General features: G+C 34.5%; 3 protein-coding genes across 3 annotated transcripts; all 3 read right to left on the reverse strand.

The window, feature by feature from the left end:
* Positions 1–525: 525 nt before the first annotated feature.
* Positions 526–5,740, reverse strand: LOC114186669 (ribulose-1,5 bisphosphate carboxylase/oxygenase large subunit N-methyltransferase, chloroplastic). The gene is made up of 12 exons (XM_028074646.1): positions 5,285–5,740; positions 4,467–4,630; positions 4,025–4,108; positions 3,825–3,882; positions 3,677–3,730; positions 3,182–3,253; positions 3,016–3,096; positions 2,596–2,768; positions 2,042–2,144; positions 1,840–1,971; positions 1,555–1,677; positions 526–708 (listed from the first exon to the last, which is right to left on the reverse strand). The coding sequence occupies exons 1-12, from the start codon at positions 5,630–5,632 to the stop codon at positions 622–624; spliced, it is 1,479 nt and encodes a 492-aa protein (XP_027930447.1). The 5' UTR covers positions 5,633–5,740; the 3' UTR covers positions 526–621.
* Positions 5,741–10,107: 4,367 nt separating this feature from the next.
* LOC114187665 lies at positions 10,108–12,615 on the reverse strand. The gene is made up of 5 exons (XM_028075973.1): positions 12,478–12,615; positions 12,243–12,335; positions 10,896–11,012; positions 10,439–10,798; positions 10,108–10,313 (listed from the first exon to the last, which is right to left on the reverse strand). Exons 1-5 carry the CDS (start codon positions 12,565–12,567, stop codon positions 10,266–10,268), a joined length of 708 nt encoding a protein of 235 aa, XP_027931774.1. The 5' UTR covers positions 12,568–12,615; the 3' UTR covers positions 10,108–10,265.
* A 54-nt stretch (positions 12,616–12,669) lies between these two features.
* LOC114188299 lies at positions 12,670–13,902 on the reverse strand. The gene is made up of 2 exons (XM_028076901.1): positions 13,687–13,902; positions 12,670–13,578 (listed from the first exon to the last, which is right to left on the reverse strand). Exons 1-2 carry the CDS (start codon positions 13,723–13,725, stop codon positions 12,670–12,672), a joined length of 948 nt encoding a protein of 315 aa, XP_027932702.1. The 5' UTR covers positions 13,726–13,902.
* Positions 13,903–14,251: the final 349 nt, after the last annotated feature.

Below are 14,251 nucleotides of genomic sequence, written 5' to 3' on the forward strand. Positions count from 1 at the left end.
CCTTCGAGTGTATTTCATAAGTCTGTGTGCATAGCAAGTGATTACTTATCCTGTATCATATTTAACCCCTTTTAATTGTTAAGATAGGAGTATTATGGTAATTGTTTAAATTAAGAAATAATTAACAATTTCATTTTTTTTAAATCAATCACAATTACAAAAATTTTACTCATTTTTTTTGACTATGTTCTCCTAATCTAAATAATTTCACATTCTACTCTATTTTTCTTCTTTTCTTTCCTTTTATAGTCTCCCATTTTCCATCACTTGATCCAAAGAGAGGTTACATCCTAAACTCGGCACCAAATAGGAAAATCATAATCTGCCCAAAACAAGTTTTTTACATTGAAAATACAAACAACTAAGGAAAAAGAAAAAGAAAATATTTGGATCAATAGATACACAAGCCTATTTTACAATCATCCCACCCCCCCCCCCCCCCCCCCCCCCCCCCCCCCCCCCCTCTTTTCTATTTCATGTCTTGCTTTTCCAACATTGAAGAAAAAGACTGGACCTGTTTTTCTCAAAGTTCATCATGCTCAAGGGTGAGATAGATTTTATTTCAAAAAAAGGGAAAGCAAGGGATAATCAGGGCAGAAACTGATGCACCAGTGAATGTCCTCATTGAAAAAATTTCCGGAAACCGTTGAATATTTTTAGGGCTCTTAACTCACCAGCCCTCATGTCTCTCAGTTTTCTTCTGAGTATCTGCAATCATTATTAAAAGGCATCCAGAATTAGTGCAAAGCATGTATTATATTGTGAAAGAGTCGTATGTTACCTTTGTTGAGTTGTGAAGTTACAAAAGAAAGTATCAAGCTAATTTGGACTTGGAGGTCTATTATTTACTTTTTGTATTATTTCATCCTTTTATTTCAATGCTTCATTTTTCAGACAAATGTATAAACTTATATGCTTGACAATATTCAAGTGTATGCACCCATCATAGTCATTCTTACATTTTGGATTTGGGTTTATATTTAACTCAACTATCCATAACAGGTTTTTCCTTCACTTATATGCTATATTTTCACCACATTGCTATTAGGATGTTATTGGACCCTCATAGATATTCAATCCTGCAAAACATTATCCTTAACATGTTCGATCTATAGAGTGAGAGAAGTGCTGAAGATCTTGACTAGAAATGTTATCAAAATAAAACATATAAATGGGAGACATGTATCACCTTAAAAATTGGTTTTATACGGTTGAAGTAAGCCCTGACCAAAATTATGAGTTGCAACAAATGCATTACTAGGTAAGTGTGGACCCCTGTCCCTCATTCCTAAATTTTCGTACAATAATATACAGTATATATATTTTTTTAAAAGCATCTTCTGTAATTTTACAATTTAATTTGTTCACTTCTGACCCCTCTTCATTTTTTTGGAAAGTGAAGAAGAAACATTTGTACATCAAACAAACTACGAGTGATTAGAAACAAAGAAGCTACAATACAAACAGGGTATATCCTAACTTTAATTTTTAAAAAGCAGCAGTTATATGGATTAAGGGATGGAGAAATTTAAAAATGTAAGCATATAAACTTACATATTGAGCACGAAATAATATCCTTCTCTCGCTATTACACAAGTCCACAGCTAGCTGTTTCAGAAAAAGCCTTCTATTGAGTTGTTTAGGAGAAGTCACATCCAAATCAAGTGATCCACTTGCCTGCAACAAAAAATTTCAATGCTCATTTGTGATACTTTTGATTGCCATGCAGGTAAAAGGGAAAGGGCTAGGATTAAATCATTTTATGTAACTTGATAAATGAGCTTTTTAAACTATGGCTATAAAAAGAGATTAAGCTTCCTTATTAAAGTGTTTCCTTGCCTGCAAGAACTTGTTGTATTTTGATATGCTTGCTTCACAGCTGTCTAGTATGAATTGCAATGCTTGCTCCTCTATTTCAGGATATCTCAAATCCTTCTTGGAGATGGTATTATTTGATGCTGCAGCAGCCATCTGTTAAAAGAATCACTCATAGGGTTATACAACATCCAAAGAAATTTCTTTCAGATTTTTAGTATCAGACCTCTTCAAAATTTTCTCCCATGCTTGAAGGACTGACAGCTAAATAAGCATAAGCCATTAATTCCAATGGCCAACCAGTTATCTGTATAGGAAAACACTGAGATCTGATAACAATAGAACAAACAAGTTAGTAACCGGTTCAATTACAAGTATATCTCAGAAAGCTGTTTCAAGGGCATACCAGACCAGAAAGAAATATTAATGTTTCCCATCTGAAAAATGAAGTCCTAAGTGAATCAGGAAAAAAGTACGCAACAAACGGCTATAGCCGTTTTGAAGTATGGACACTTCTATAAAGTAATTCACATGCTAAAAAGATAGAAAATATAAATTTTATGATATTTGTTGGAAAATTAAATATTGGAAATACCTCAGTCCTGAGTGAAATCAAGTGTCGAAAAATGCCAATTGATACAAAATTTTCAGTGAATGTTTTGATAGAACTTCTATGAAGGTATAAAATAGAATGCTTAAGAAAATAATTTTACAAGACCAGAAGCCAAGGAACATCATCCTTATACGTATAGGTATAATTATGTAATTTTAGGTACTCACGCTGATAATCCATATTTTTTCAACAGTTCTAACTTCTCCTTGTAGGATGCATCGGATTTCTTAAGTGACAGTGACAACTCAACTGAATCACTGGGATTGCCACCTTCCTTCGGAACAAATCCATAAGATAGCAAAAGCTCCCCATTTGATTTTTTTCCATACGAAATAAACACCTGTGCAATTTGATGCAGGCAATCAATTGCAATCTATAAATTTAAATAAAATTGCTCCTACAGCTCCTATCAATTGATATTTTACTTTTGAGGAAATATTGCAAACTGCATAGGCTTAATTGTTTTACTCGTGCATGTAGCACAGTGCACCTTTTCAAGGAACAAGGAATTTGTATCCATTTACTTGGGCTATTGTTTTCTCAAAAAGTTTAATTTAACAAATTCAAATCTGCCAATTTATGTTTACCTGCTCACCTGGTTGATAGGGCCGATCTGTCGTGAAGACAATTCCCTTTGATTGCTTGTCATAATCCAAAAATGTCTCCACCTGGATCAGTTAAAAATAAATCATCATTAAACATCCTAGGAAAGAAGTTTGAGGAATCTATATATGTTTTGGAGAAACAACATACCTCACAGCTATGATTTAGCATATCTGCCCAAGGAACCAATGCAACCTGTCCATCCATTGAGGGTAACCGAACCTGCATGGTACAAAAGAATATGAATGATATGTGCCAACAAACAACCATTTGTGTTAACTATGAAACAACACAACCAAGTAACCAAAATTAATTGATTAAAAGAGATTACATAAAAGGCAGAAAATAATATAGTCAGTTTTGAATTGAACAAATATTGCACATAAAGTTATTTATTCTCCCAGTGATTACTTTTCAAATGTTGCAATTTTTGGAACTGTTATTTCAGACCTGAGACATTTCAGCATTTTAGTTTTGGATCTTAACTCTCTTTCAAAATCATCTGTTATGAATTCATATGGCATAGTCTGTGCATGGAAGTTATATAGAAAATATGGAAATTCTCAGTAACCGTAATTGTATTGTGCCGATGAGGAAGAGAATGAAATTTAATTTGGTTTCATTTCATCTACCCGGTTGACTCACCAAGCGGGAGAAAAGAATACCGAACGACCATTTGAACGACTCCATGTTGAACACCTGAAAGTTACACGTATAACATATTTAGATAATTACTGGAGACCGGTTTTCCTGAGCTATTAACTTTCCACACTGTTTAATGTAAGATAATCACCTCATCAGGGAATAAATCAGGATATTTGGAAAATATTCTGACCCTCAAATCATTGTATCTAGAGAAGAGGGAAATGATTATGGGAAGAGACAGGAATATTCAATCAAGAAAACACATTAGAATGAGGCCAACTACCAAAAAGAGGGGTAACCGAAAATAAATCCCAGAACAAATAAAAGGTACAAACAATTGGTCCATACGTTCCAATAACATTATTAATCCTTTCAATTGCTCTCTCCCTAATCTGGGAAGCTTCCAAGTAGCGATCTAGCTCCGCTTGTGACCTGAAATGATATAAATGCTCCACTGGTGAAGATGTAAGAGAGGAGAATGAAAAAAAACAGTGATGTATAAACCACATACAATTGTATATTGAAATCAAAATGATACTTTTAGAAGGGTTATAATGTATGAATATTAAACACCACATGTTCTAATTGTCTTCACCTTAATTTCATTTTTGGATAGGTTTAGATTGGAGAGATTATTGTGAAGAAATCTCCTCATTTTTATTTCTAACATGATGTCATTAGCAAAGTTATTAAATATTTCAAACCCTAACTTCCATTTCTCACTCATTAATATTCATTTCTCTCATCCTTCCCAAACAAAGCTCTAAAAAGATAAGAAAAGTTCAGCTACCAGTAAAGAAGCGAGTAAGGTTGACGAGGTAAGGCTGATATATAATTGCTCCATCTTGAAGATTCCATGAGGCTAGCTTCACTTATGAGGTAAGTTGCAAGCAAAGGCCAATCTGGCACTGAATTTCTTTTCAATACCTCACCAGTTTCAGGGCGACTCCATTCCTAACAACCGGAACACACACACACCAATCAGATGCATTGGAAAGTAGCTTAACTAGATTCCCATACTGAACCAACCAAGTTTTATAAAGTTCCCATTTCTAATATCAGTAAAACCAATATTTCAGTGAACAGCAGACATAAAAATAAAAAGGACAGCAAATCAACTAAGATTGTTCTTTATATTCATAGGGTATCAAACTTTATGAGAACTTTGAACTTAGTAGTGCTGTTGACACTGACAATATAATTGGGATAAAACTCAAATACAGTACCATAATACTGTGGCACTGCTCTTCAACAAAAAAGGTTAAACAATTGAATAGACAATAATGATGGCAACAACCAAAGATTACTATTGCACGTACCAACAAATTTGAATAAGAAAAGGTTAAACAATTGAACAAACAATAGTGATGGTAACAACCAAAGATTACTAGTGAACGTACCAACACATTTAAATAAAAAAGGTTAAACAATTGAATAAAGAACAGTGATGATAACAACAAGAAATTACTAGCGAATGTACCAACAAATTTAAATAAAAAAGGTTAAACAATTGAATATACAATGGTGATGGTGAAAACCAAAGACTACTATGTATGTACCAACAAATTTGAATTCAAAAAAATTGAATGAATGGAAAAGAGAGGTTACTGAATTGGGAGTGATGACAAGAGAGGGAGGCACAAAGAGCAGCTTCTCCCCTTTCCGTATGTTCTTCAAAGCCACAAGTCCTCTCTCTCCCACCTCCACCCTATCTATCCCCATCTTCTGCGGCGGAAGACCCGATTCCGACAGCCAACTCTGCAATGCCGACGCACTCTCCAGCGACTCAATCTCGCATCCCCAAGCCACCGCATTCTGGGGAGTCGAACCGGCAGACACCGAGCATCGAACCTGGGGCTTCCGTGGGAGGCTCAGGGGACGGTGAGACACTTGGGAGTGGGGTTGGAAACGGGGAAGGAGAGTGGAAAAGAAGCTGATTGTTGAAGCTTCGGCCATGGCCGAGATGAAGAACAACGCCAAACAGAACCTTATCTGATCAACTTCAATTCCAAGAGAGGAATGGTGCTAATCGAAGGAAAAAAATACATTTACTCATTTTTTTTTCTATTAAAATTTGCTTCTTATTTTCTCTTTTTTCCATTTCTGACTATTATGGTCTTTTTAAAAACTTATTTGATGCTATCCCGACAAAATATTTCGAATTTTAGTTTTTTTAGTTATTTTTTAATTTTTGATTTTTTTTCATCCTTTCGTCTCCTTCCTACACATTACGTAGTGACCTTCTCCATGAGCAAGAAAGCTTCAAGCATGAAAGATGAGTTCAAGTAGAACATGGGGTGAAAAAGCAATGGAGGAAAAATTGAAGGATGTTTTGGTATGTTTTAAGTGAGTAGATGATAGTGTTTGGATGCTCTCAAGAGAGGTTAGGCTAACAGAAGAAGAACGGTGGCTAGAGGAAATATAGAAAGGATGCTCTAACCTATGATAATCTAAAAGAGTAGTATGACACAAATTTGAGAGCATAACAATATTCAATTCGTAGTTGATTTTTATACGAGGAAGACATCTCTATTTATAAGCTAACTAAACCTATAGGTGTCTCCAAAATAGAGAAGCAAAAATCGTAATTACTCAAGCTTGGAGACCAAGTTAAAATCCTTTCCATTAGGCGATGTACACATAGCCATTAATCATCTCCATTAAGAGAAGGATACATGGCCACAAATTCTCTCCATTAAAAGAGTGATACTTGGCCACTACTCTCCTAAGGATGAAACACCAAGAAGCACTCAACATTGGAGAGCAAGGCTTCTTAGGCACATGTTGACCTAGGTGAACCCTCCAAAAAGGCGCTCTTCTTTAGGTCATCTCACCTCAGTCCAAAATCCTACACTACATGGCCCAAAAGGATAAGAGTTTGGGCCCACTTTCCACAGATGAAGCCTACTCTTCTTGAATGTGGTTGGCCATGGCTAAGGGGGTTACCTCAAATCAATAGGGTTTTCTCCTTCATCATCCTCCTTGCTTTTGGTTAGGGTTGGTCTTCTTCCTCCCGGATCAAAAACCTCCATATAATAAGCATAACACAAGATGAGAGTTAGATGAATAATTATCCAAAACATGTAGCTCCCAAGGATTATACACCTTTAATCAAATGAATGACAAACATTAGGATTTAGGAGCATTTTCTTTTAAGCTCCTGTTTGCCCTGTGTTGAATCCATGTATTTTTGGAGTGACTTATCTTTTTAACACATGGTCTTATTTGGTCTTGTCTTTTCATTTTACAAGAGGAAGATGGAAAGATGACCTCTTTTAACTCTCCATACAAGCCTTTGGCCCTGAGCATGAGTACTCTTTTGTTAGGATACTCATTGGACTTGTGTGTGTTACTTTGACACTTTGAACATTTGATTTCACTAATGTGTTTGGAAGTGTTTTTCTTTTTCTTTTTTATCTTTTTCTTCCTCTCTTTCATTTTTCATTTGCATTTGATCCTCTTTCACTTAATAAGGTGTGAGAGGATGAAGTACAAACTATCTATCCTCTTTTATCTCATTGGTATGATCATTGTGCATGGATTCCTTGTTAAAGCCAAGGCCTTTCCAACAAAATATGACAAGCTTCCATAGGGACTTTGTCACCAAGCACAACATCTCCATATTTTCCTATGGAGAACTTGACCTCGACTTGTTAATTAACTACCATGTCCTCATCTTCATTAAGCCATTGAAGTTTATAAGGATTAGGATGAGGAAAGATAGTTAATGCTAACTTTTCAACTAACCTAGTTCTACGATTGTGGCAACATAATCCCCTATCCACAACGAGAACAAGTGTGATCTTGAATTAAGGTTGGATCTAGGCAGTTGTGCACTTGTAATGGCATCTCATGCTTTGTAGAGCGACAATAAAGACTAAAACTCTACCACATACAAGGTTAGTCTGTTAAAACCTTTGGTCAAGGAAAAACCCCTACATTGTGTTTCGATGGAGCATTTCAACAATGCTCAGAAATTGAAATGCTTTGTATTTGAATTGTTTGCAATTAAATTCCCTTCATTTTCTAAATAACTTGTTTGGATAAAAAAATTAAAATACTTTACATTTCAATTTCTTGTTTGGAAAAACAATTGAATTTCTTGTGAGATAAAATTTAATTTTTACAATATTTATTTTAGGCTTAATTATGGTTTGGTTGGGTCATTAGGTCACCCTGGCCCGTCTTCGTCATCAGGCCCGCCCGACCTGCCTTTTTCGTGGAGCCCGCTCGGCCCGTTTGGGTCGTCATGCCCGTTTAGGTCGTCGAGCCTTCCCGACCCATTTGTGTCATCAGGCAGCCAGGTATGTCTGTGTCATTGGACCTACTCCACACATTTGGGTCGTCGGGTCCGACATGATTGTATAGGTCGTCGGGTCTACCCGACCTACTTGGGTCGTCGTGCCCGCCTAGTCTGTGTAGGTCGTAGGGCCCGCCCAGCTTGTTTGGGTCATCGGGCCCACTCGGCCCGTCTGGCTCATCGAGTCGTTGGCCCGGCTTGTCGAGCCCGCCTTTAGACTGGGTCAAATTGACAACTCTACCAAAAAGTTTAGAATATGAGGTTGAGTGAGAACAATTTCAAATTCCACCTATTTTGAGGGTATTTGAATGGTTGTTAGAGCGTAAGGATAACTGCCAAGACAATCCTCACTTCAATGTATACACTACCAAAATTTATGACTAATTCTCCTTGAATTAGTATTAACACATCTCAATGTCATATCAGATACTAATCATTCATACAGAATTGCAAAATTTCCCAATTTAAAATCAATCAAAATTCGAAGCAGGTACTAATACACTCGCTTAACGAACACATCATCTCGTTGGGCAAAGAGTACACTTTCATCGAGCGATAGACTTCTCGCCCAGCGAGTGCTTCACTAGAGGTCCAGAGGAAAATTATTCAATTTAATCGCCCAACGAGTATTGGCTCACCCAACGACCTTTAAATCAGTGATCTCCTGACTTGAAACTCGCCCGACAAACCTACATATTTATGTAGAATGTAAATTATGCTTTGCATTTCAAAACTTTCCTCAAGACCCCAGGATACCAAACACAGTTCACACTCAAATTTATGTCAAGCAATTATACCAATTAACTTCAATTACAATAAAAAAACATCAACATCTTCACAAACATCATTTAGAATTAGATTCATTAACTTTCACACATCAAGTACTAATTTTTATCTATAATAACACAATCAATCACAGTACAATTACTAAGTTTTCAATTCTAACATGATCATAAATTAAAACAATCAAATTAGCTTCCTTTAGTTGAGATACTATGCAGACAGATCAAAGAGAGTATCACAACTCTTTACAAACCTAGCAGAGTTCCCAACTCAACCTAGGAACAACAAGAACATGATCGGAGAATATCATCAAAACCATTTATAAGTGAAAAAATATGTAAGAAGATTAGAGAACACATGTGGTTTGAAATTCTTTGCATGCATAAGAATCTAAACTAAACCAGAGAAAAGAGTAGAAAATCAACTTACTCTGTTTGATGAATATAGACGTGAGATTTTTAGAGAAAAGGCAAAAAGTGTTAAAGGAACAATTTGTAGAGAGATGAAGTGTTTATAATTGAGTTTCATTATTTTTAAACACTTATCCATTCTAAACTACCATTTTCTAGGTTCTCACATTCTTCCTAACAAAAAAAAAATTCGTCTAAGAAAATTAGACTTACCAAAGAATAGATGAGGGTATGACTTCCTCATATCCTCCTCCAACTCCTAGGTGAAATCACCTATCCTCCTATCCCAAACAACTTTGATTAGGCTAATGGTCTTTCCTCTAAGTTGCTTCATTTGATGGTCCTCTGAACCAACAACACTACACCATTTTTCACTTTAAGCAATTGGTAAAAAGTGTTGGCTAAAGTTAAAAAAGTGTGGCCTAAACTTTAGGCAACACTTAGGCAACAACTTTGTAGGTATGGAGGATATGGCTGTGGGCTTAGGTTATAGGCAACAATTTTTGTACTAAAGGCCACACAATTTACAAAACTGTTGCCTTATAGTGTAAGAATAGGCCACACACACATTTTAAATGTTGCCTATTCTTTTTAGACAACACATTTTGAATGTTGTTTGTTGTTTATAGGCAACACATTTTAAATGTTGCTTATTTTTTTTAGACAACACATTTAAAATGTTGCTTCATGTTTAGACAACATGTTTTTAAATGTTGTCATATGTAAATGTCATACCTCTTATCTATCCTTTAGAGAACACTTTTCTAATGTGGCTTGTTGTGTATAGACAATACATTTTAAATGTTGCTTATTATTTTTAGACAACAAACTGAAATTATAATTATTCATTTAAGCAATTCTTATATTATTTTGTGTTAATGATTTATGTAACATAATAATAATTTTACAAAACATGTAATATACGTAATAATGGATAAGAGTTCATAAGCATCAAAACTAAGAGTTAAAAGTAACATATGTGTAGTCCAATGTATGCTAAAACTAAAAGTGTTGTAAGTATTAAAACTAAAAGAGTTAAAAGATAACAAAAGAATTATAACATTTGCTATGTAAAATCTAGAGGTTCTTCAATCAATCATTCTTCCATTTGCTCTGCGGTATTTTCTTGAGGTTCTTGATCAACCTAAAACAAATAAACAAAAGTTGATCAAGCTTTTTAAAATATGATCTAACATGTAAATGAAATAAGATAAACACAAAGTACTCAAATTATAACATTGAATGCAAATTGTTAGCATGCTGTTATACCTGGTCAAAACAAGGAACATGAGTGGAAGCAGATGAACGTGGAGCAATGGCACTATTTTCTTTCCCAAAAGCTAATGACATCATATGTTCTATATCATCCTCATTCAAATCAGGGTTTTGTTGCTTAAGTATGAGTGTCATCATTGTTTCCAAACCTTCAATCCTTTTTGCCATCCCATCTATTTTCATATCATATCCTTTTTTAATTGCAGCAATTTCTTGATTTCTTTTAAATAATGATGGGGTCACAGTCCTTCCATAACAACGAACCCGACCAGGCTTTTCTTTTCCAAACATTGATTCAAAAGTTTTTTCCACATTTTCAGTTGATGAGTTTTGCATAGATCCTTCAAGCTTAGACTGAAACATATATATATATATATATGTATATACATCAAAGTTCATGATTAAAAAAATGAAGTACTCAAACATATATCATAAATTAAAATAAACTTACAATAGTATCCAATGTTTCTTTGTCCACTGCTTTTCCTTTCCTACAAGGACGACCTTGGCAAGTTTTTATAAACATTTCAACTCTACTGACTTCTTCTCCATCCTTTTTCCCAGCACTCTATATGAATTAAAAATTAAGCCTTCAACTAATGAGAATCTCATTGTAACAAGTAATATAACAAAATTCTCAAAGTCTCATTATAAATGACAATGCAAGTATAAAACTATAATCATGGTTTGTGTTGTTGTGTTGTAATTAATAAATCATCCTAAGATCAAACAGAAGAGGAGGACTGTGTTAGTCAATTGAGATGATGACAATTGATGACCTTATTTTTGAAGATTTGGAATTTGCCAAAGTTGAATGACATGTTAAGCAATTTCTGTATTTCCATCAATCAAATAAAAGGATTATAAGCAATTTGGACCACATATCAAAGCAATGACTAAGACAATTAGACTGACTGAAAAAAGGGAAACTAGACTCTATAAAGCTCCTGCAAAGGCAGGATCCAAGGAAGAGTCCAATCCATACTGAGGCTACATATGTAGCCTTACCTTGCAAAATGCTAATTCCACAACTTGAAATTGAAACCAAACTGCACCAAGGACCTCATTCACGAATAGACTAACAAGAGAAACAAAATGAACTACAGCAAACCACAATTATAAATACATCATTTTTTGTATTACATGGAAATCCTGGCCCAGATATCTATCAGGAAATACACAACAAAAGGTAGTATGTAGTTAAGGAATTAGAAAAGGAAACCATAAAGGAACTTGGGCTATCATAAAACTGCACTCACAGGCTACATACATCCGCCCATTGTCTACTAGCACTGTCCTAAACCATACTCAGAGGAGGAAATAAGATATATATTGAAAAGAGAATTGCACGTTGAAAAATATCTTGCTCGAGAAAGTCCAATATAGTGTTTAAAATCTATTACATTGTCTTACGTGCAGAAACTTGAGATTAGTAATAGAGAAAATATAAAATTGGATACATATTTGCTTACCATACACCTCGAATGAATGCATATAACTTCTCTTAAATGTTTTGCCTTAAAGTGGTCAAAAATAAAAATGGGGAAAACTTGATTTCAAAACATTATAAAAACTTCAAAAGGGAGTTCTTGAATGCTAAAAAATCATGTCAGATTGCTAAATATTTATTTTGTACACATCAGAGAACACATTTTTGAAATTTTTTACGATAGTCAGGGAATATTACAGTCACACCTTTGAAATTTAATAAAATACACTTGATCAATGGTGATCAGTAATATTTCATGATGGATCATATGTATAATGTGATGCTTATAAGAAATAAGAAATATTATACCAATTCAGCTCGAACTCTTGCAAAGTTTATTGGTCCCATTCGGTGCATGTACTTTTGCTTTCTCCTACTGATTGTATTTTTTTCACTAATGCTCTGTATTTTGATATCAAAATCAGTGGTAGTTATAGTGACATCAATATATTAAAATCAGTGGCAACAATATACTAAAATCATTAATACTATGCTTACAAAAGTGGCTTCCACATTACAACCAAATCAATCAATAGTTTTATACCTGGATCGTAGTATTTTTCCAATAAACAATCAATTGCTTAAAATGGTCTTCAGGAATGTGCACTGGACGATTCTTCAGTCGCTCTTTCATAGTGGAATATCTTACAAAATGATGTCTCTTGATATAACATTTGTACCGCCTCCAAGCATCATTGATCCACATAATCTGGTTGGTTGTTTCTTAACATCAAATTCATTCCCAACAATTTGGATAACCTTCTGTTAATGGCCTTTTCTTTTTCTCATTTCCCTTTGATGTATCACGTTCCACTTCTACCCTCTTAACAGATTTTTGATTTTCTTTAGTTTTGTCAACTATATTCACCCCTTTGTGAACGACATTTTGAATCCTCTTAGAAGTCACATCTCCTGATATTCCTAAGTTAGGTGGCTGTTTATTTGAATTGCCAACTTCACGTAAGCTAGCTTCAAGTAATTGTAGCCTTGATTTACTTTTTTCTCCTTGTGTTATTACCTTTTTTGCATTCTTCTGATGAAACATGTCAATTGTACTCATCCATTCCCCCATGAAATTTTGAGTCCTCTTAGAACTCACATCTCCTGATTTTCCCTTTTTAGGGGGCTGCTGTTTAGCATTTGAATTCCCAACTTCTTGTAAGCTAGCTTTAATCAATTCAGGATTTGACTTACTTTTTTCACCTAGTGTGTTTACCTTGTTTTTTGCATTCTTCTTAGCTTGAACTGCAATCAAAGATCTTGAAATGGCCCTTATCTTTGCTCTTGACTCATTAATGGTTTGTACTGTTTCCTTATTGCTCAGAAATGGTCCTTTCCTTTTACCGTTCATAACTTCCACTGTCACCATATTTTGACTAGGTTTTATAGGTGGTTCCACACTAGAACTAAGAGTGTTCTTATTCTGGCTTCTAACTTCAAAATTGGACAAATTAAATTGTCCATTAGGGACAATCAAAGGTGCCTTAGTTGCCACAACAGTGCTTCCTTTTTCACGTTTGACTTGGAGCCTCCTAAGCAATTCTTTGCTTGATTTAACTTTAGGTATATCCAAATGATGATCATTCCCTTCATCCTTTGCAGCCAATTTCATTTTATTTTCGGAGGTTACTTCCTTTCCCATTATCTGAACAAACAAACCAAAACTTTGATTAAATTTTGATTCCATAAAACATGGTCATATATGTAAAATAATAAAGAAAAAACAATAAAGAAATTCCCAACTCTTGCTTACCTCCTTGAGGAATCTGTTCAAATGTATTTTCTGCATCATAATCCATGTCTAATAATAAAGAAATTAATCGAGAATATAGGTAAAAACATAAGTGAAAAAACAATAGCCACTTGCATATTAATTGACTATGATAAAAACAACAGAGTTAGAGTGAAATCATAGGTAAAAATAAGTCTACCACTTGCAACTCATAAGTGATACAGTAGCCACAATTCAATATCCAGTTTCTGAAAGCAATGGGAAAAAACAAATAATATGTGCAATGTTCATGATGTGCTGGTGTTAAAAATATATGCATAAGATGATATTTCTTATATTTCTTTCATGTATAATAAGTGTTTGACTAGTTTGCCAAACATGGCAAGTCAAACTAATCACCTGAACAACAAATTATCTTAATGCTAGTAACTAGGAAATCTAAATCAAACAAGTAACAAGTGCTCTGTAAGAATATTAAGAGCAGACCCAAAACATATTAGTAGAAACACTGAACCACAATTTTAGTCCTTTTTAGTCCATGAAGTCAAATAAAGTTTCATCAAAATCATCTTGATTAAAGGTAATT

The sequence above is a fragment of the Vigna unguiculata genome, chromosome 6 (assembly GCF_004118075.2).
Source record: "Vigna unguiculata cultivar IT97K-499-35 chromosome 6, ASM411807v1, whole genome shotgun sequence".
NCBI lineage: Eukaryota > Viridiplantae > Streptophyta > Magnoliopsida > Fabales > Fabaceae > Vigna > Vigna unguiculata.

What these genes read in the sequence shown, in the direction of transcription:
- LOC114186669 (XM_028074646.1), bottom strand. Translation starts at nt 5,632, where the DNA reads ATGGCCGAAGCTTCAACAATCAGCTTCTTTTCCACTCTCCTTCCCCGT. An exon ending in CCTTACTCGCTTCTTTACTG is followed by an intron (nt 4,109 to 4,466) that starts GTAGCTGAACTT and finishes ATATCATTTCAG; the next exon opens with GTCACAAGCGGAGCTAGATC. An exon ending in AAAAAATATGGATTATCAGC is followed by an intron (nt 2,145 to 2,595) that starts GTGAGTACCTAA and finishes TATTGTTATCAG; the next exon opens with ATCTCAGTGTTTTCCTATAC.
- LOC114187665 (XM_028075973.1), bottom strand. Translation starts at nt 12,567, where the DNA reads ATGAAAGAGCGACTGAAGAATCGTCCAGTGCACATTCCTGAAGACCAT. An exon ending in GGAAAAATACTACGATCCAG is followed by an intron (nt 12,336 to 12,477) that starts GTATAAAACTAT and finishes ATCAAAATACAG; the next exon opens with AGCATTAGTGAAAAAAATAC. An exon ending in AAGAAACATTGGATACTATT is followed by an intron (nt 10,799 to 10,895) that starts GTAAGTTTATTT and finishes TATATGTTTCAG; the next exon opens with TCTAAGCTTGAAGGATCTAT.
- LOC114188299 (XM_028076901.1), bottom strand. Translation starts at nt 13,725, where the DNA reads ATGATGCAGAAAATACATTTGAACAGATTCCTCAAGGAG. An exon ending in TGAACAGATTCCTCAAGGAG is followed by an intron (nt 13,579 to 13,686) that starts GTAAGCAAGAGT and finishes TTGTTTGTTCAG; the next exon opens with ATAATGGGAAAGGAAGTAAC.